This window comes from Paramormyrops kingsleyae, chromosome 7 (genome assembly GCF_048594095.1).
Source record: "Paramormyrops kingsleyae isolate MSU_618 chromosome 7, PKINGS_0.4, whole genome shotgun sequence".
Lineage (NCBI taxonomy): Eukaryota > Metazoa > Chordata > Actinopteri > Osteoglossiformes > Mormyridae > Paramormyrops > Paramormyrops kingsleyae.
Window position 1 is genome coordinate 30,728,291 of NC_132803.1, and position 22,134 is coordinate 30,750,424.

The window sequence follows — 22,134 nt, forward strand, 5'->3', positions numbered from 1 at the left end:
ATCCCTAAAAATGTACCTTATTGAATTTTCATCGTAATTGTCCAAAAGCTCATGTTCCGCATTGATTCCATTACCCCCCCCCCCCCCCGTTCCCAAAAACCGGAATAGCCTCACGCAGTACCATGCAGCCCGTGGAGTCGACGCGCCGGTCCGACACACACTTGAAGTTCTTCCGGCAGCCGCCGTTGTCCTTGGAGCAGTCGCGGACCGGGCCAAACGACGACAGCACGTCGTCGATCGTCTCGAAGTAGGTAGACGCGATGGCTTCTTGCCTGGAGAAAGCAGAGACGGAAGCAGAGAGCACTGAGAGCTGTGCTGAGCGTGGGTCACAGGGTCACAGCTGCACGCCTTCCCTCATCCTATTTTCATTAGAAATACCAGGTGTGTAAGGTCCCACTTACATCCCCTCTGATGCTCTCTTCCAGGCTGGTTATTAGAACCATTCACATCATGCAAGGGTCCAACTGCAGACACCTCCTGAGAGTATTAACCTACTGCGGCCCACATCTTGCTTAAGAACACAGGAAGCAAAACTCGTATTTGCTCAGGGTGTTAACCTCATTTAAGTAGTGAATAAAATTTACCAAAAAAGGCAAAAAAAAAATAAAAAATTAGGACAGAAAAAAAACACCCAATTAAAAAAGAAAAAAAAAAAGGATGTAACTGCTTTTCCAGTTTTGGAAGCAACTCGCTAATTCAGGAGAGAAAGAGAAGGAGAGGGAATGAGAGACAGAGAACGATTTAGAAATAAAATGGAGAGACCGATGGAGAGAGCGAGAGATGAAATGCAAATGGCATCTGTCACCCAGCCTGGAAGCGATATATCCAGGAAGACGCTGGTGTTTACACGGTTTAAAAAAAAAAAATCAGAAGGGTGACGAGAGGTTAACTGCTCATCAGGTGCCTGATGGGCTGCAGCCGTCTGACGTGGGGCAGGTCTATGATACAGGGGTAGGGACAGGACCCTTTTGGGGGGCAGGGCTATTTTCGAAGTGGGCCCCAGCATGCCTGCTGGCTGGTGGGGAGGGTATGCCCATAGTGCGTGGGGGGGGTATGTGTCTGCTGGTGCATATCCTGGACGGGCATCCAGAAAGACTCCAGACAAGATTGAACATGATCTCCTGCGACGGGGGGCCAGGGAGTTGGCAGCGCCCCCCCAACCCCACCCCCTGCCTTGATGGTGGGCCTCACGGCGACAGATCGTCACACAGGTGACTGAACGGTTCATGGGAAATTAACAAGCCATTAAATCTGCAATGCATGCAATTAAAGCGTTGCCAGATGCGATGGCAGAGGGGTACGGGGTAGAGGGGCTCGCCGGATAGGTACGCCACAGGAAACACACCACGCAGCCCTAAAATGCTCCTGTGGACCATCCCACGCGGTGCACTGCACTTGCAAAAAAAACACAATTTAATACATTCGTCTCCCAAGAGTCCAACTCCAGGCTGGTTGACCTCCAGGTAGGGAATTGATTATTAGTTTGTTTGCCAGGAGGACGAGACCCTAGGTGACGGAGACAGCGGCAGGCTTTTGTTTTGGTAGCCAAAAAGACGAGAGCCCTCTGAAAACCCTTCCCTGCTTTATAAGGCCTCAAACACATGCTTCACCTTTTAAACACCTTTAAAAACTCTGCGCGATAGAGCCTTATTTACATAACATGACGGCTTGGGAGCTGGGAGACAGCCTAATCGCCTAATATCTGTAATCGCAAGGAGACAGCAGATTGCTACGGCTAAGCCGAGTTAGAAGAGAACTGTTCAATAATCTGCCGGTAAACACTTAGGAAAGAAAGAGTTTTTTTCCCTCCGCTAAAGCCCACTGGGCTGGGGGGTTTCTCTCTGAAAACTCTCTGAATCCTTTAGTCAACTGATGTAATCCTAATGACTGTCCACAAGCCCCTCATTTTAGCCATTTTTTATTTCTCCGCTCTCTCAGGACGCACTAAAGATTTGCCCGGGTCGCGTGTGGGGCCCATGCAGGGATATAAGAGGCATGCGGAGATACCGATGGGCATTCAACGGAGACAGATGAGCGATGAAGGTTAACCCAGTGGCACACACATGAATGCACAAACATGCACGCGTGTGGACCAAGGGGAACGGCGCAAATTCCCACGCGTCAAACATGCCCGTCTACCGTCTGAAAATGGTGGTATATTTATATGCCCAGAAAGGAGGGGAAAAAGAGATGGATGATTTCGAATGTGACCCCTGGCGAACAGGATGAGGAAAAGAGAGGAAGAGACGGATGACTTTGTGTCAAGCGTGGTTTGCCTCAGGAGAGGCACGCTGAGGATATCTGGCGTAATGGATGAATCCAGCAGGTTGTTGATGGCATCCACCCGAACTCAGGACAGTGACCGATCTTCGGGATCGGGGGTTATGGGGAACAGGGGTCAGAGGTCGGTGACACAGCCAGCACGATGGAGGTCCCCATGCTGGTGTCGATATGTCTCGCTACAGGAGACGTGGTCAAACAAGAGGGGTGACAATGACGTCTGGGTGGGAAGCCAGAGGAGATGCCACCTTTAATCAATGGGTGACACATCTGAAAGCCACATCTCTTCAGCAACAGTGACAGATCTTTTTAGCTAAACTAAAAGACACACCGCCCTGTCAGTCGACATCTTTAGAGTGTGCAAACCGATCCCGTCCAAACGCTTAAGGAGGCGGGTCCATCGGGAAACGGATTCTCCTTTCCATTTCAATATTCCGCGGAGTTAATCCAATGATCATTTATTAAGAGAGGATCTAGCGGAGTGGGAGGGTGTGTGTTGGTGGTGAAGCCATCCATGGATGAACTCACGGTAGGTCGTGTTTCGGGCTAATTGAAGAGCCGGCTCAGCTCGGCGGAGCGGGCGCTGAGGGACCCGGCTTGGTGATGCTCTCCATCCATTAACTTTTATGGCTAATAAAAAGCGGTGGAATTGACTCCTGGTTACAGCACGGCAAAGCTTTATGGGGGGGTTTGGGGGGGTAGAAAAAAAAAACAAAGACAAAACAGGATAAAAAAGACGTGCTTTTTACTGTGCCAGTGGTCTATTATACCAAAGCCCAGCATTAACAAGGTGACTCTTAAGTGCCTTTGTGAAGTGCACTTTCAGGCGAGACGTGAAGTCAACAGGAACGGCGAGGCCCGCTGCATCGAGATGCGTTGAGAAAATCCACAAAAAACGCAGAAGACTCGATCCTGCCTGTTGTTTCAACCTCTTGGCAGTCCTCAGTGCTCATATGAAGGAGTATATTCCACACAAGCAACAATATTAAAAGTCGGAAACTGCGGTCGTGATTTACTCCTTTGTTGAGAGGAGCTCGGGCGCCAGTGCCCGTTGCCACGGTAACTGTATCCATCGTAGTGTGTAATCAGGGTCCATTCTTCAGGTTGCGTTCACTCTCGCAGCCTTCATTTCAATGGTGACTCGATTTGCTGTAATTTGTCAAATGCAACGCGGTGTGAGTTTGGGGGGTTATATCCACGTGTGAGGAAAAGTGGGTGTGGCAGCGAGCAAAACTGTTTTAGCATGCTGCATTATCGTACAGCATTCTTAGGGTATTTCACTGATGAGATGTGATTAACTACAATGAACCTGAAACATTTGACTGCAAAACTCTCCAATTAGTCTTTCTGAAGCGTAATTAAATGTTCAAAAAGTGTTGGTATCTGTAACACCGTATGATTTTCATAGCTACGTAATATTTCATGGCATAAATTGTTAAATTACTACTATTTGTAATTTACAACAAAATCCTTGGTTATGCCTGCAATCATATTCCAATGCAGCACATGATCAGGTCATACCCAGAACTGGAATCCTACCCACACTACACACGAGTCGAGGCCTGCAATCTATACATCTCAAGAAATGCACAAACTTTAAATCTGCCTGAGGTGTGTGTATTTATACACCTTTATAACACAGAACATTTTGCTGATCCTCATATGCACAACGTATGCACTACATGCAAAGCATGTCAACATTTAAATTTATTGATTAAGCAGATACTTTGGTCCATATAAGAGACATATAAGCGAGGAAAGTTTGGGGTGAGAGTGCAGCGCCAGCCAGCAGCCCTGAAGCAGCTGGGCTTAAGGACCTCATTTGAAAGTCCAAAGGTGATATCATTGCTCTAGCAGCTGAGGGTGAACCCCTGACCTTCTGGACAAAGGCACAGATCACTAACCCGCCAAGTGAAACACTAGGACAGGGGCAAGCGACCCTGATCCTGCAGTGTCGGTATCCAGCAGGTTTTATATTCTACCTGATACGTTACTATCTGCCTGAGATCAGGTGTGGTTCATCAGAGTCCAGGTAGGATGTAAAACCTGCTGGTTATCGACGCTCAAGGATCAGGGTCGCTTATTCCTGCACAAGGATATGGTAATTCTGTGATTTCTGTGCATGTGATTCTGTTAGGTGTCCTCACATAATGTGTCGGGTCATGCACTGCTAGGAGCATAAACAGATCACAGCATTTAGCTCCGCCTCTTTACAGTGATGCTGAAGCATGTGTGAGTGATACTTAAGTATTAAAGACAGGATAGCATAGCACGGTGCAGTCCACCACGCTCTTGACAGATGGACGCTCATGATGGTCTAAGTACCTGCATCCAGGAGTAAAGCCGTCCAGTCAGGGCCCCACTTTGAACCACGGACTGAAGTTCAGGGCTGATATGCTGCCATAAGGCTTTAGAACTTCATTCCAGGGTGTCTCCGAGGATGACTGTGTGTGTGCACTCTCTGCACGCCCCTAAGCAGATGGCAGCAAGTGAGCCGCTGGAGGTCAGCTTGGGGAGAATGAGGATGTCAAACCTCCGACCAAGCCACTGCAAACCTGAGCATCAGGAATGTAGGGATGAGAGATTCAACCATGACAGGAAACTGTCATGGACTGAAAGAACTTCTTGAGGGCGAGTGTTAAGGCAGGTCTAGTCCTCTTTAGGGGGTTTCATCCTGTTGCATGTCAGTTTGCTGTGTTTGGTGCCCCACTCATTCCCCCCATTGCAGTGACTGTTTGTGGCTGACAGATGTGTTGTTTGAGTGGAGGTAAACACTGCCACACCGAAACCCTAACAGAAGGCAGTGGGCTGGATTTCCATTCCTATATATGGTACCTCCAGGGCGTCAGGGCCCTTGATGTCCATCTTTTTTCTGTCTCACATAAGTTGATAATGTTAGGAGCGGGTTTGGCCGGAGCCTCTTACATATTTTATACGACAAATCGGTGGAGGAAAGCTAACTAAAAATGTACAAAAAAGTAACTCCAAGTTATCCGGGACGTGCTCAAACATGGCTCCTTGATTTCTGGGACCAAACCGTGCAGACGGAAACACTCCTGACTTTCGCTAAGGAATTCCATAGCTCGTGCAAAGCTCTCCCAGCTGCACACTTTGCAGCCCTGTAAAAGGATTAACGAGGAAAGCTTCGAGGCTATGAAAGAAAAAACAATATGGCCGAATTTGCACTTTTCTCATGGAACGGGCTATGGCTGAGATGTTTTTTTTCCCCCTTTTTCCTCTGAATAAAGGTCATGAAAACAATGCAGTCATTGCCAGTCATTAATGTGCCTCATAAACCAACAACAAAGCAGAGAACAGAAACGGACTGTGCAAATTCATAATTCACTATAAAATACACGTCTCATTACTCTCTGTATACGCATATCTCAAGTTCCACAGACGGTTCGTAGGTAGCGGTCCAGCTAAAGGTGGCTGCAGTTCCCCTGAATTAATCAGGGTAACAACATTCTCAAAACTCTACCAAGAAATCAGATTCCAACCAGCAGATTCTGAACAACATTAAGAAATAAGCAAGTGGACCAAATAGCTCACTAAATTCAACTATTTCTAATAGTACAAAGCAAAGTTCAAAGCATCTACGTAAAAAACAATAAGTTAATAAAAAAGAAGAAGCACCCCCAAGAACACAGGAACTTCTTTGTCGATAGTCTTGTTTTTCAAAGTTAATCCTACCACCTGACCACAAATCCGATTAGGTCCCAGTCAGATTTCCAAGATCCGGCGGCCAGCCTGAGAGGCCGCTCACCCACCGCTAACTGCTACGCCCACGCCCGCGAAAGGGGCTCGTTAGGACGATGGTGATCGGGGCAGGGAGATTAGGACTAATGCCCACCTGGAGGGGGCGATGCAGTTAGAGGCTGTTTATGTCTGCTAAGACGAACCTGTTGCATTATGGGGAAATGGGAATTTGTTTACACCCGCTTGTGGCTGTAATGATGTCAATACCATGGTTTCTCTCCTCTGTCCCGGCCTAATTTAATAATTCTGCTATTTCTTGTCGGACCACAGCTTTCGGCAGTGTGCTGGCTCAAGTTACGCAGTGCAATTTAGCTTCGTGAAGTATGTCATGAGTTCCACTGCAAATATGGATTTAAAAAAATCGGGGATTTTGGAAATGAGGATGAATACTAAAGGACACGGGGACCCGGCACATCTATTCAGGAATATCTACAAAAAGATGCAGCCAGCAACACCTATATAACCTGCCTGACAAACTGGGAATTATAATGCAAGAGGCACAGTGTTCTGTCAGCCTTTGGCAAGGTTTTATTTTTGTACAAGGAGCTAATGGAAAATTGACCACTGATACAAAAACACACCTCTTACAAGCAGTTTACGGCTGAACAAATCAAATTCGCTCAAACCTGTCCAGTTCAGCTTATCGCTACGGCTGATTATCCCTGAGTCCAATGTTTTGTGCACGGTACTGTATTTCATATACTGCTGAACAGCAATGTCGTGGTACACACACACACACACACACACACACACACACACAGAGGTTTGTAATTGTATCTTTGTGGGGACTCTCCATTCATGTCTATGGGGAAAACTATAATCCCAACATGACGACCTTAACCCCTACCCAAACCTCACTTTAGCCATAAGTAACCAAACATTATACGAGACTTTTGGCAACACGTCGACAAATAAGTTGCATGGTATTGTGTGTGCGACCGATTTAATGAGCCACAAATGAGAAGTAGAGCTTAAACAGTATAAAACTACAACTTTCGCTTCTGTTGATGAAAGACGCAGCCATCTTGGATTCTGAACTCGGGATCCTCTGTGCTGCTCCGAGATATTTCTGGGATCTCCGAGAAACGGGAGCGCACATGTCGTCAATTCCCGGCTTCAAAACTCGGAATCCGACTCGAAATACGAGTTCCCGGGGCAAATGGAACGCACCAAGACTGCCTAAAATGGGTTGACAGAGACATTTCAGGGATTTTGAGTCATTCTGCACTGCAGATGGGTTAATTGCGCAATTTTTTTTTTATCAGATTAATCATGATGATGGATTAATCCGCATTAACCCATTAATTTTGATAGCCATAATATATATATATATATATATATATATTTATATATATATTATTTTTTATTTTTTTCTAAACACTACAACTTCATTGTCCCAATGCTTCACTGTTTCTGGCTATAGCAGCAAAACACTTTTTAAGCGTGCTTGAACTTTTTAAGGTGCTTAAAAATTAATTACGCAGGCAAATTATATGCATGCACCACTGTAAGGATTAGATGGATCAGTGCGCAGTGGGTTAGGGGTTCAAGTTCAACAAGGGAACCTCTGAGAGCCACTCTGAATAAGACCGGGAACTAAAGTGTATAACAGCATCTAGCTTTAACTCCTCGCCTACTCCAGCAGCACAGTCGAGATTCTCCGCAGGGGTCTGATTCCAGCTGTAATCTCCTGAAACAGAAGCCCTCCCCGGGGAAATCAGAAGGGGGGGCGGGGAGGGAGGAGCAGCGCATAAGCAACTTAGTTGTGTGTTGGGCCTGTCAGCCGTTGTCGAGGGGGCGGCGTAGGTGATAAACATGCTATTAGGGCCAGGGTGTCCGATAGGAGATGCTTTTAGAGGGAAAAGAGGAGGATGGAGAGAGAAAGTCCTCCATGAAGGGAGCAGGATAAGGAAAGACACAGGAAGAGAAGGAACTGGTCATGAAGAGGAGTGAAGTGTCTGTCGTTCAACAGGATGGTCCTCCTTAAATCAAGGTATTTGCTTAGAGGGTCCCGACTTTTCAATGACTGAGAACTGCATGAATGTTATTGATCCTGACAAGTCCATAATGGGATAATTTGCTTGTACTAACTTAATAATTAAATCAGCTGATTAGCATACTGGCCTAGTCAACAGCCATGGTGATTCATTGCTCCGCTCTACAGCATAAAAAATGCGTCAAAAAGTGAAATTACTAATAAGCAGTTAAATGTATATGATTCTTAATAGTTATAATGAGGCAGCGGCACCTGAAAGTTCAGGTGGTGTCCTTCAGGTTATAACCGCTGAGCTGTGGGACATGACTTCTCCTTCACACTTTCCAGAACATTCAGCAGGATAATGTCAACGCGGTGCCTCAGATTTCAGTCAGTGTGTCTGGGGTGGGGTGCAACCTTCCCTCTGATAGATTAGGGCTTCCCAATCGTTTGGTATCTGTGCAGCAGTTTCTGTCCTACAAAGAATTCAGAACCCGACAAGATGGCTGGGCAGGGGTGTCAGCGGATCGGTCTGCGAGATTAACCGTTTCCCCTGTTTTTAAAAACAAACAGCATACAAAAGTGAAAGATCATGAAAAAATTATGATGAATAGTTTATCTATGGAAATCAACCAACCCCTCCCAAAAGCCCCCAGCATTCAGTGGCCCAGTGGATTGCTGGCCAATGGGGGTAGGGAACCCCCCAATAGGAGTCAGGTGACCATATGGGTGTGTCACTCGTCCTCTGCTTGATCCTGAGTTCCCATTGGTTGCTAATATTCTATTAACTCCACTGGCTACTTGCACCAGCTCTGATTATCAGCATCACCTGTTTATTCTGCTTACACTTTGAGTTTCTGCTAAAAGCCAATTTTTCATTTGTCCTGAAGAATTATTTTGTTTTGGTTGCATCATTCGGCCCCCCTCCCCCATACCCCCACTTTTTCTCTGTGCAAAACCCTGCGGCTTCAGGATATGTGACCGTGGCAGGAAGGTTGTGGGTCTGAATCCCATGAGCAGCTGAGTGATTACAGGAGGGGGTGCTGACCCTGGTTGACCCTGCCCACTGACCCCAAGACATCACATGCATGTATCTCTCATGGAGAACTAGGAGGGACATGGGAAAGTGACTGAGCTTCTCCAAGGGGGATGATAAAAGCAATTTGGACAAAAGCACCTGCTAAATAAATGGAAAACTGAGAGAGATGGAACATCATCCTGCAACCCTGTCAGATGTCATACTCATCAACCACAGGGGGCAGTTTGTGGTTCATAGGCTTAAGCATCTGAGGTTGTGATCGGAAGGTTGTTGGTTCAAATCCCCAGTGCTCCAAGGGTGCCAGACAAATGGCTGACCCTGTGTTCAGACCCCACGTTTCATTCTCAACTGTATGTACGTGTGTCTTCAAGGACAGCAAGACAGGATGTGCTAAAACATAAGAATTCCATGTACCTGGCAAAAAAAGCACAATTTCCTCTAACTGTGTGTCACATGGTCAGGTGTCATTCTCATCGATCCCATAACATCATCATACCAGGAGTGGGGAAAGTATGTGGAAGGTAGCAAGCCAGTAGAGAAGAACAATTAATAAAAGTTTACTCTGGAAAGCTGCAAGGGAGGCTTCTAGGAAGGTTTAACACGCTTGTGTTAATCAATAACACGCTGATTATAAGGTCACTTTCACACCCATGAGACACGCTTGAATGCATTTGAAAAATAACTTTTCCAGCATTTCAGCGAAGGTTCTCCCCAAGGCCTCCTGTTACATTAGTTAAGAGCAGAGAAACACGTTTAGCTGAACTTTAATGGCTCCAATGTCATTCCCATGGAAAACGAGACAATCAAAATAAAACAAAATCTGCAGGCTAAGATTCAATAGGACCTGAGAAGCAACTATTAAAACACACAGTCTGTTTGATTTCATGCCACACAATATACAGTAAATTGAAAAAGAAAAATGGAGGACTAATATCGCGTATACTCCATATTAATTACTGCAGGGGTTCCGTCTACGGCGGCTGATGGTTTAATTTCATTTTCTAATTGGCATTGCGTTCTGATATCTGTCACACCTGGAATGGTCTCCAAGGCAACGGAACATCAGATTAACGTTAGACAAACCCTGGCATTGTCTGTGTGCAACTTGTGTTACTAGAATTCCTGCTTGTCCTTTGAATGATAGTACGCTTATTGGGCATATTATTATCATTGAAAGTCCCACTGGAAAATTGTCTGATGCTGATGGTGAAAGGGAAAAACGTACTGGGCCACAAATATCTTGCATTCCAGACAGCACATCATTCAGAAGTGTGAACTCAAACTGAGCTTTTATGACACCCCGTGACCCTGCACTGGATAACGGCGGGAAAATGGATGGATGCTTATTGCGATTTCTGTACCCACAATGCATACTTTGTAGCACCAGAGTTTAAATAATAAATCAGACACTAGATTCCCCCACTGGACTTACCGAACTGTATGGCGATGCAAATGCACCTCTCGAACACTTCTGAACTGACGAAAGTGCCTCTTCACGGCTTAATTAAAATGTCAGGGAATTCACCTGCTTTTTGTTTGTGGTTATTGTCATCGAGAACCTGCTTTAATGAGGCTGTCAGTCAGTCTCACAGTGGCAGCTATGGAGTATTAAAGGAGACTTCCAATTGGGTAATTCACTTTACTTGTAAAGTGCAGGAACATAGCAATGCATGCGTACGATACAGCCACCCCCCACCCCCACCACATTCCAGGCCAAAATCTCACCCCAAAATCACATGAATATTTTGGAGGGATCAGATCTGGCCCTTGTCTGGTAGCCACTGACTCATATGCAAATGCTTCTACTTAATTATGCATCATGTTGGTTTAATTAAGGCCCTCTCCTCTTCCCCGCTGTAAAGCAGATCTCGCGGGGCGAGTACATTGAGCGAATCAACATCATTAATAGTTGGCAGAAGGTTTCCTTTCGGTCCCCTCGAACACGCCCAGCATTAAGACCAACAGGATATTAAAATCATCCGAAACAAAATGGATGCATTACTGCTCATGTCTCATGCATATGGATGCAGGGTACAGATTATCATGCTGGGCAAACAAGAAAATGACCAAAATTATTTGAGAAAAAAAAATAGGGCAGAATTATTATTCTAAAGTATTTTCCAGGTATTTTGAGCCCGATTTACACAACACAATCAGATGTTCTCCAGTAAATTCCGGCAAAAAAAAAAAAAAAAAAACAATTCCGATTTCATCTAATAACTTCCGATCGATTTCTCAGCAGGACAGCACTTTCGATTATGGAAACATCTCGGCGGACTGGGCCCGTCACACACATCGCAGTTGACTTTCGCTTTCAGATCCATGGCGGAGAACTCGAGAAGCTCATCGGCTCCAACAATGCACACGTCAGACGTCTGACAGGGACACAATAAATTCCTCGGAAATCCATCTGCTGACTCGCACGGCGGGGAGGTGAGGTCACGGGGGCATTAAAGTCACACTGCCTCCCGTTCCCCTGTTTCCACACTGCAGGCATGCTGGTCAGATCTCCTGCCAGCTGATCACCCATCATCTAACCCTGCCATTCAGCTACTACTGGAAATGAATCATATTTTTCTGTTAATTTATAGAATAGTGATACTTCATTCATTCCCTTGGGGAAATAGTTTTTTTGACCACCCCACCTCCATGAGACAGACCGACACGTATACAGGTGAGAGTGAGCTTAGTAGTCACAGTGCAGGGTTGACCAGCATGCAGCGGCCCTGGAGCTGGGGGGCCTTGCGCAGGGGCCCAACGGCAGCATCCGTCTGCTGATCATGGGCACACGGTCCTTAGCTGACGGGCTACACACCAGACTGTCTCTCCGTTTTTTTCAACTGCAAGATTTAACCTGTCAAACAAGCCCGCGACCCTCTCTGAGTCCCGCCCAACACACTCGGAGAAATGGGGAGCTGTCCCTGGGACCGAGCCCAGTTGCTGCGTCTCCTTATCGCCGCTGGGAATATGGACCATCCTCTCTCTCTCTCCACATCCCGCTCTCTGACACACTCTCTGCCCATCATTAATGCACGCTCACCTGCCCTCCATCCCCTGCTGGACGCCGTGGATGCCGAGTCTCGCTAGCCCGAAGGTGCGGCTGGTCTTTTGAAGTGCTTCGCTTCATCGTCCGTGACACGATACAGAATAAACTCCCAGCTTTCCAACGTCCCTGCTGTTTGACATCGTTTTTGGACTTTGCACCCCGGATATTGTACCTTAAGTCTGACTCTTGTGAGCTTCCAGTCCCCTTATGTAACGCTGCATACACAAGAATCCTTCGCCGGGGCAATTACATTGTGCAAAACACCAAGACCCTTCCCTGGGATGTGAACCAGTGCCATTCCGGTCTCAGGTACAAAAACAAGTGAAAGCACGGCCCCTTTCTAAAACTACGAAAACATTTCAAAGTTCATCCAGTTCAGAATGCAAAGCATGCACTTTTTCTTTTGGCTTTTTTTAGCGCAGCCCAAGATGGATTTATTTTAATCTGCTGATACACACCATTTTCAGACCTCGTTTCCCCAGAAACACAGATGGCTGGGGTTGTGAACATCAGCAAAGTGCTATCAGTTACTTAGAGAGGCACAACAGCCTGCATGTGCTGTTATTGTCATGAAGCAGTGTCAGTGTGACTGATCCATGGATTGAAGGAAGGTGCCTCTGCTATCTGGTGGTTTTAGATTAACATACCACAATGCAGTGGTGAGACCCAGACACCTACACACAGACACACATAAACTAGCAATAAATGGTGAAGGATTCACATCTGTTTGTGTTCAAATTCCATGTTTGTGGAGCCTGAATGTTCTCCCTGTGGGGTTTCCTCCGGGTTTTCTGGTTTCCTCCCACCGTCCAAAAACATGCGGTTAATCGCAATTACTAGTTTGCCCATAAGTGTGCATGTGTGAGTGAATAGTGTGAGTGTGAGTAAATAGTGTGTGAGTGTGAGTGAATAGTGTGTGAGTGTGCCCTGCGGTGGGCTGGTGCCCCATACTGGGTTGTTCCCCTTGCGCCCATAGGCTGCGGACCCCCCACAACCCTGAATAGGACAAGAGGTTACAGGAAACGGATGGATCTTCCCACGGTCACTCTCTCTCTCAACAACAGTTACGCGAAGAAGCTTCTGCACCGTGTTGAATGCAGTATCAATGCACGGAGGTGTGTGAGCCAGAACGCACAAAGGGGGGATCTATGCAGAACACGCGTGTGTGAATCATCAGGCTGAAGACCCCGCCTCCGACAGAGCAGGGACGCACAACTGCGCCGGAGGAAACCGGCCCGAATCCAGCGTGGCTTCCAGTGTGCTACAGGACGTCTCGCAGGGTTATTCTGAATGGGGGAATAAAGCAAAGAGTGGGCCAGAGTAGGTCTTTGTGGAGAAGTGGATTCCCAGCAGAGAGAGCCTGAAAGCAGCATCTCCGCACGGGGGTCCTGTTTTCTCTCTGCTATTCCTCCTTATTATCGAGCTCTCAGGGTCCCAGCAAGTTCCCAAAAGCTTAGACACCAACAGGGGACATTTTACTTAGACACCAGATCATAACTGCAGCTGTACCGTGACTCTGCTGATGGTCTACACAGGCTGTCGAGCACTGAGTGTGTATTTTGTCTGAGTGTGACATAGTGCTGTTATTAGCCTTGTGCACTGACAGCCCCGTCTAGGTCTTCCTGTGTGTCCTGTGCTGCCTGGGAGAGGATCCAGGTCCCCTCCAGCCCAAAACCGGCGACTAGATGACGGATTATCGTTAAACTTTTTGAAAACCTCGCAAAGCTCACAAAACGCATTATCCCTCCGCAAAGCTGAGTCCACCTTCCCCTACTCTCCACGTCCAGATGGGGGATCCGCCACCGCAGCTGATCTCTCTGAGGGACCGCCAGACGAAGACGAGCAGGCACCGAGCTGTCAGCGCACTGCCACATTCTGGAGAGGCAATTCTAGAATGTTCTCAGCTGTTCTCAAGTGCTATCAGATAGCAATGTCCTTTGTTTAAATAAGTAGTGCTTCTGGAACATTGTCTGGATTGCTGCCTGTCAATGATGAGAGCGCAAAAGGAAATAACCGGATTAAATTAAAACGAGGTAGATAAGATAAACATAAGCCTATGCACAAACTTTTAAATAACTTAAAGAAATAATCATCAACTAACAGGAGCATGCAATGGGCGGGTCCATAGGGGCACTGGCCCCAGCTGAAAGCTGATTGGCCCCTGCAATGACCCTCCTCTGTCACTCACCAATTCATAACATATCATTGGCTAATGACAACGTTGGCCCCTCTGTAAGAATTGTGACCCTTCCTATGCCCCCTACCTCAAAACAATCAATCTATAATATTATCTGAGAGACTTTTTATGGTGCCTCAGGGCATGAAAACCAGCTAGTAAACTCTCATCGTCTGCATCTCCAAACATCCTGTTTGGGCGAATTTATCACCTGCAAACAGAATCGAGCTTAATAGCGATGTAATGAACCTCTCTGAACTGTATGCGAAGCAAATGGGGCATAAACCCAGATCCATTTTACGTGACATTTATCACCCGTCTCTATCATGAGACTCAGGTGTCGCTCGTAAGACTGTAATTAAAACGTCCCAAAAGCATATAAATGGAAACAAACAGACGTAAACTCGTCCTGACATGTTCATCGCGTTACGGAGAGAATACCTGCCATTACAAGTGAAATACCTCTTCTGGTTGCGGATACTGACAGCGGCTTCCTCATTCATTCCTTGGATTCTGGTAACAGGAATTGGACCGTTAGAGAGGGGTTAGGCCACAATGATATTTGCTTTTATCCAAAACAATGTACAGTTCAGAAAGCAGGGTCACACGGTCCCTGAAGCAATTGGTAGTCAAGGGCCTTGCTCAAGGGCCCAATGGTGACATCACTCTGCTGACCATGAGATTTGAACCGACAACCTTCCGAGCATGGGCCCACCTAACCCACCGAGCCACACACTACTCCTGCAAAGAGCTGGCCAAAGGGCGGGGGACAGGTTCGAATGTCAGATGCCCAAAAGCACTGATGCAAGCCTGGGGCCGTTATTTATACTGTCCACCTAGGTCTGATTAGGTAGCCTGGGGGGAGGAAACCAAAAATCTCGTTAAAATGATTTGGAGGCATTACACAGGAATTCCTATCCTGTTTGCTTACATACCTAAATACCAGCGAGAAATATTTAATGCCAAAAGCAGTCGAGGTAAATTTACACAGCCAGTGCCAGTTATTAATCATCCTACATGGCTAAAAGCACATTTCTCCACTGCATGATTATATTACTCCATCAACGACATGCAGCACAAATTCCCTGATGACAACCGCAAGAATTATTGTCACATAAGGTTAGTTAAAATTTTGGAGTCACATGTTACAAACAGCCGACCGGTCAGCGATGGCGCGGGGTCGAAATCAGTCTCCTTACGTCACGAGCGTTGCAGCGTACCGTAAAGGAGCAGTGTGATTTATGTACCATTTCTGGCTATTAGTGCATGTTGGGGTGAGTCTGGCACATGGTATTATGGAGGTAACTTATTCCATCGCGTCCCTCAACCAGAGAAATGACAATGAGAGGACAGCAGAAGATGAAAAGCGGGATAGTGACTGATCACAGCCACCGTTTCTGGGCTTTTCCACCATACAGACAGTCACAGCTACACATTTCAGTTACTCTCCTTGCAAGAAACAGGCCCCACGCAACAAATGTCACCGCCGACCACCCTTAAGGAGAGCAAGTGGCTTTACGTTTCTGAGCAAGTGGCTTTACGTTTAAAGACGGGTGCCGTCACACTGCCACACTCCCTAAACAATGCAGCTTTACGTTTAAAGACGGGTGCCGTCACACTGCCACACTCCCTAAACAATGCAGCTTTACGTTTAAAGACGGGTGCCGTCAAACTGCCACACTCCCTAAACAAAGCATGCATTCACGATGTGCCCACGAAAGTGAGAGGGTGATGATGGGAAGCCGTTTATAAATAAGACTGATGGAATTTTCAACAGGGTGATAGAAACACTCTGGATGACAATCCAGAGAGCTTTGTGACACATGTAACTAGGCAGGAGACAAACGGGGTCTAACCAATGACACCTGTATCATTTGCACTGCTAAGGGCCCACGGAGAACTCTAGTAGGAAACTATAAATTCAGGAAGCGCTCTACGGAGGAATGGTAAGGTCCTGGGTCCCAAAAAGTGCCCTAGCGGGAAACTGTAAGGACCTGGGATCCAGGAAGACCCCTAGTGAGAAACTATAAAATCCCAGGATCCAGAATGAGCACAAGCAGGTAACTGTAAAATTCCGGGATCCAGGAAAAGCTCTATTCAGAAACTTTAATGTCCCGGGAAGAGCCATAACTGGAAATAAAGCTGAGCCAATGACACCACTCACACACACACACACACAATGTTTTGGGGACTTCTCAGCTACTCCCCTGCAAGCCCAAGTAATTATTCCCAACTTCATTCCAACAATTCTGACACTGTATGCTATCTATCCATCTGCTTATCCAGGGCAGGGTAACGAAGAGCCAGTCCCAGGCCAAATGGGGCAGGGGATACCCCAGATGGGGTAGCGGTCCATCACAGGGCACACACCTGCACACTCTGAGGGCATTTCAGAGAAGCAGGTGGAGCTAAACTCTGAATGTTTTTGGATACTGGGATAAAATCCAAGCAACGGGTGGTGGGGCAGCCCAGCAGCCTCGGAGAGGTAAGTTAGGAGGTCGCGGATGCAGGGTGGAACCAATGGAAGGATTTTAATCTTATTTTCAGGGGTAAAGGTCCCCCCCCAGCATTTATGTGGGTATACAGGTGAGTAAAAAATGAACTGAAACAATAATAAACATGCTTTTTATTTGCACAAGTACAGGTACATCGGAGTGCTTTTCTTCTCCTGCCTCATCTTGCTCTCCATAGCTTGTGGGTCAGAGCACAGTCAGCTAACATGCAGGGGGGGGGGGGGGGGGGGTTAAGGGCCTTGCTCAAGGGCCCATGCAAATAAGCAACTAAACCTATACAAAAATGTACCAGCTGAGCTTTGTGTTCTATTCTCATGTATCATGGGCATGCAGCCCTAACAGCCTCCAGCTCCAACTATATTCAACTAGCCTTCACAATGCCTTAAATAGGGGCAGCAGCCCCCCCCCAGGACCCACCAAAATAACAATAATAACTGTGGGGGAACATGCAACATACAGACGTGCAGGGCCTAGAGGTGGGACTCAAACCCCCAACCTGAGAGACATGAGGCACCAAGCCATCACGCTGAGTGGCAGGAGTCTGAAAAAAATTGGAACTGGATTGGTTTGGGTTTGGGGTCAAATACGATATACCTGTACTATAATGAGGCCTAGAATCTCTAGCGGGACTCCTGCACCACTCCAATGTGTAACAGTGACATTAACCAGCTTGCCTGTTTGTGTAACTAGAGCGTAAAGTGTCCCCAAGTCAATGATATCCTGCTTACCGGCTGATCCAAGGACCACAAAGGCACCTACTATGTCTTTGGTTCTTTTTTGGTACTTTTTTCCTTTGCTATTTTGATTCACCCCATCCAGAATGCAGCAGAGGTGGCAGTGACTCTGTGCAATGTCATGTCTGCAGGGCTAGAGACTGCGCAATCCTCTGGGGTGGCCGGGGATGTGCACCACAGCGTCCCATCGTCACGGATGCCCCGCCCGGGCCCTGCGCCTTCAGCCGCCCCCCTGCCACTTTTCACTCCTCACAAGTGCCGTGTTTCCGTGGATGAAAGCCGACATGGTGACGAGTAACTCGGCAACAGCAATGGGGGAATGGTCGTTTAGGAATTCCGCCGTTACCATGGTACCCTCAAATGACGTAATTTACCCAGGAAATCACGGCTAATAGATTCCAGCCCGTCAATGAGCACAGCGGCAGAACCGCGGCCCAGGTCGATGTCCGTCAATTGAGCACACAGGATTTACATTCATCTGGTGCTTTTATCCAACGGAACTCACTGCAGCGGGAAGGGTTACAAGTTCACATGTGTTCTCTGGCATGCGAACCCACAACTTCCACATTGTTAACTTGACTTGTCGAACTACAGCTGCTGCCCTGCATTCACTCAGTATCTAAGTGTATCTTCATCATCATCACTTATCTTATAATTAATATGGACAAAATTGCCAGTTGAAATCCCTATGCCAGCAGCAGTACTGCAGGTGTCAGTCTGCAGGTGGAAACTGGATCGAGGCCATGCAGTGGCCATGCAGTGGTCATGCAGTGGGTGCGCCTCTGTCCCATGTCCCGGCCATTTCCTGTTGCATTGTCCCTCAGCATTATCTATGCCGTCCTCGACAAAAACAAGGCAGGGAGCAGAGCATCATTCATAACCTGCCCCCCCCGCTGCTATATATAGTGTCCTGCTCCACGCAGCACCGGGTCCAGCTGCTGGTGTCCCACCTCGGCAGCCCTGCTGGTCAGCTCCCCCCTGGAGGAGTCTGCCACCCTTAGCCGCCCTTGCTGGCGCAGCTTAAAAGTTAATAAAGAAGCATTAATCGTCCTCCCCCCGGCTCACGGGGCCAACATTCTGACTTCCTGTTACATTTAGCTGCTTAGCCTGATGTTTAATCTGACAGAAGGAGAAGACTTCCCACTCTCTAACGGGCAAAAAAGAAAAGTAAATCAAGAATGAATGCAAAAATGACATACAGTTCTTAATCCATTTATCCAACTGCATGATTAACTGGACAAATTTCAGGTAACTGCTCCACCCAAGGGTCCAGCAGCAGTGCCCGCGGAAGGATGTTTTTTTTAGGGTAGTTTACGGCAGGGTGTATTTTCTTGTCGACCCTGAGCTGGATGAGAGCTTATGCCTGTTCTTCTTACTCAGCGACTGTAACCTTGACTGATGCGCTCTGCTTGAATGATAAACTCCTGCAGATTACCGATGAACACGAAGACATAATAATTTAAGCTGCATCCACGTACTTTTGTAGAGTAAATAATGCGATCGCCTGTCTCTCCCTGCATTCTCTGCCTTCGGCAGAATGCACACGGCGGTGCTGAGGCGGGCTGCAATACGCAAGCTCATCAGACCTTGAGAAGAATAGATTGTGGGAGAAGATATAAGGGGGGTGTATATTCCAACACAGTGACAGCATGGGGGGGGGGGGGTGTCTGTGAGAGGCGTTCAGACAATAAAACGTCTGCTGCTCGCCGGCGAAGGGGCCCGAGCGGAGGTGCAAAACATCTGGATTTCAGAGCACCATTCGTCACCCGCCAGAATTGTGACGGATGGGACCTGAAAGGAGGGGGCCCATCGGGAATAACGCCAGGACGGTCCTGTCTGAATCGCACAAAAATAAACCGCGGCTTACCGCTTTAGCTAAAGTCTCTCCTACGAGATGCTTTACAGCGGGAAACGATCCTGGCCTACGGACCAAACCGAAGCAGGACAATTCGCCGCGGAAGTAATTAGTTCAGCTAATATGAGCTGGTGTGCAAGCTGATATCCTCCAACGCACCTTCATCACAGGGAGCCCTAATTTAACTGTAGGAGTGCGTCGCATTAGCATGTATCGCATTAGCATGTTCTGCATTAGCATGTGCCGCACATGTTGGATCGGCTACCGTTTAAGCCCAAACCGGAAAATCTCTATAGTCTCCTCTGTTTCACGGACACAAATTTCCAGTAATCGTTTAAAGCGGGGCCTTGTAGCTCCTCCAGAACTAAAAAAAGAATCCCCACCTCTCCGAGCTATTACAGAACTTAATATAACTTAATAACTGGAATTAACTGCATTTAACCCACACAGTGGAAACTAGGCCTGCTCACGTATTCCGAAAACGTAGTGCACACCATCACTGATTTTTTTTGTATTACGTTATATGACTCCGGAGCTATGAGCCGATACAAATGGGTTTCACTAATAATAAAAAAAAACAGAATGATACATCGACAGCTGCATTACGGTTCAATTCCTTGAAAGCTTCGCAGACAGGCGTGAGATGAAAGTGCGCGTCGACTTCTGCTGATTGTTTCAAGCAGGCCATTCATCAGGCTGTCTGCCAGGTATGGCAGCGAGTTCATCGCAGCCAGGCCGCTGCAGTTCAAGAACCACGACAGCGAGCCACTAGGGGGTGCTGTTCCCTCTACGCGCGCAGACCGCTGGGACGGGGAGTCCTTCAGAAACCAGCCTCCCCACTGCCAGCTGATCACGCCCGTTCCCTTCCTGGGTCTCTTTAGCCCAATGTGACTTTCACAGTCCCATGGTAGCCTGCGTTTCCAGGTTGGGCGTACGGCTCAAGGGTACCACCAGGGCCCCCTCTCCCAGGGGCTTCTGTCCACATTACTGATATCATCCATCTTTCCATCTATTTTTAATATCCGCTTATCCATCCGACCAATCGAAGAGTGTCCTGAAGATATGTGGGCGGAAATGCACGGTACGTCCTGCCCGTCACAATATTTCATGCCCGGACCAAATGCCTAACCCTGCTATTGCATGTCACACTCCTATAAAGGCAAAAGTATAATAACTGTAATACAGTAATATCAAGAACTGCAATGAGAACGTCAATAATGCATCAATGCTTCGACAGACAGACAGACAGACAGATATAGATAGATAGACAGACAGATAGATAGATAGATATATAGATAGATAGATAGATAGATAGATAGATAGATAGATAGATAGATAGATAGATAGATAGATATATAGATAGATAGATATATAGATAGATAGATAGAGTTTCTGGTCCATTCAGGCAGTTGGTCACCCCCACCTGCCATCTAATGCAGTGTTTCCTAACCAGCTCCCCGTTCTTGCTCCCTCCCAGCTCCCTGTAAATGTAGACTGTCTGAGGTTCCTGAGGACCGGATTCACAAACACTGGCGTAATGGCTGAAGGTTGAAACCATCACCAAGATGACGATGATGGTAATTCAAACACAATCCATAGCCGCACAGCCAACACCAGCCTCAGCCCCAGATTCCAATCACAACACTGGCTGTTTGGGACCGAGAAGATACAACATTATTCAATTAACATCCGATACACAGCCAAATCCCACGGCTGTCTCTCACGTCGCTGGCCAGCCACTAGGATGATCCGTCATGGAATTAGCTCGTGTTCACCGGCAGAAGACAAAACAGGCATGGCAACAAGTTTCAGGCCCGATGCACGGCCTTATTTAAAGGCCCGCGGGGCATCGGGTAATTTGTTCACACAGGTCCATGAGGCATATGATGCGAAAGCATCGAAGCAACATCATAAGCCACGGAGCGTGTTGGCATCAAACGCAGTACCCTGCTCGTACCTCTCACAGGGTGCCCATGACACATTCAAAATTGCCTGGTGCTTTATAGAATTTCGCTACAAATGCGCAGTGCTGCCCTTGACAGTCCTTCTATGAATTTGAAAAGAACTTTCTATGTGCAGAAATCATCCAGCACCCAGCTGCTTATCCAGTAGAGGTTCACAAGGAGACTATTTCAGAAAGAAGAGGGACCCAGCAGCAGACACGCTGGACCAGGATGCCAGTCCAACAGAGGGCACAGACGCTGGGCAATTTAGATACCCAGAGGAGGATACCCACGCAACACATGGAGTGCATTCACACACAGACAGCGGGGGAGGGATTCAACACCCCCCAGGACTGGAAGAATGAGACACCAGTGCTACCCACTGTGCCACCACATTGCCCGTAGAAAACCTGTCAATCAAATTATTTTAGAGATATCTGTGTATTCGCGTGCTAAAAAAAAATGGTCGTCACGCATAAATAGCTACTCAAAATGTCAGCGGCCCCCACGGGATGGTGAAGTGGCACGGCTCATAATGTCAAAATCAAAATGGCATCAATAGGTCACATTATACTGCCAGCAGATTCCTGGGCACATTTTCCCCAAGTGCCCTGTTCTGAAAGCAGAAGCCGGAGAACTTTGATGCCCTAAGTGACAAATGGAAGAATATAGTGACGATATCGACGTGGGGGTGCAAAAATTAGGGTGCAAACATACGACTGACTCTGCCTGATAGCTGACCAGGATAATACTGCCATACAGATGGTCTGGCAATAACTGAAGAAGTGTATTTCAAGGAATATTTGCTTTAATT

General features: G+C 47.2%; 1 protein-coding gene across 3 annotated transcripts in view; it reads right to left on the reverse strand.

The window, feature by feature from the left end:
- The window catches only part of LOC111843458 (astrotactin-2-like), a 285,762-nt gene that overhangs the window by 103,862 nt on the left and 159,766 nt on the right, over nt 1-22,134 (reverse strand). For all 3 annotated transcript variants that reach the window (XM_023811080.2, XM_023811082.2, XM_072714759.1), the window contains one exon: nt 122-272. In XM_023811080.2, coding sequence (XP_023666848.1) covers nt 122-272 — 151 coding nt within the window. The remainder of the gene's footprint in view (nt 1-121; nt 273-22,134) is intronic.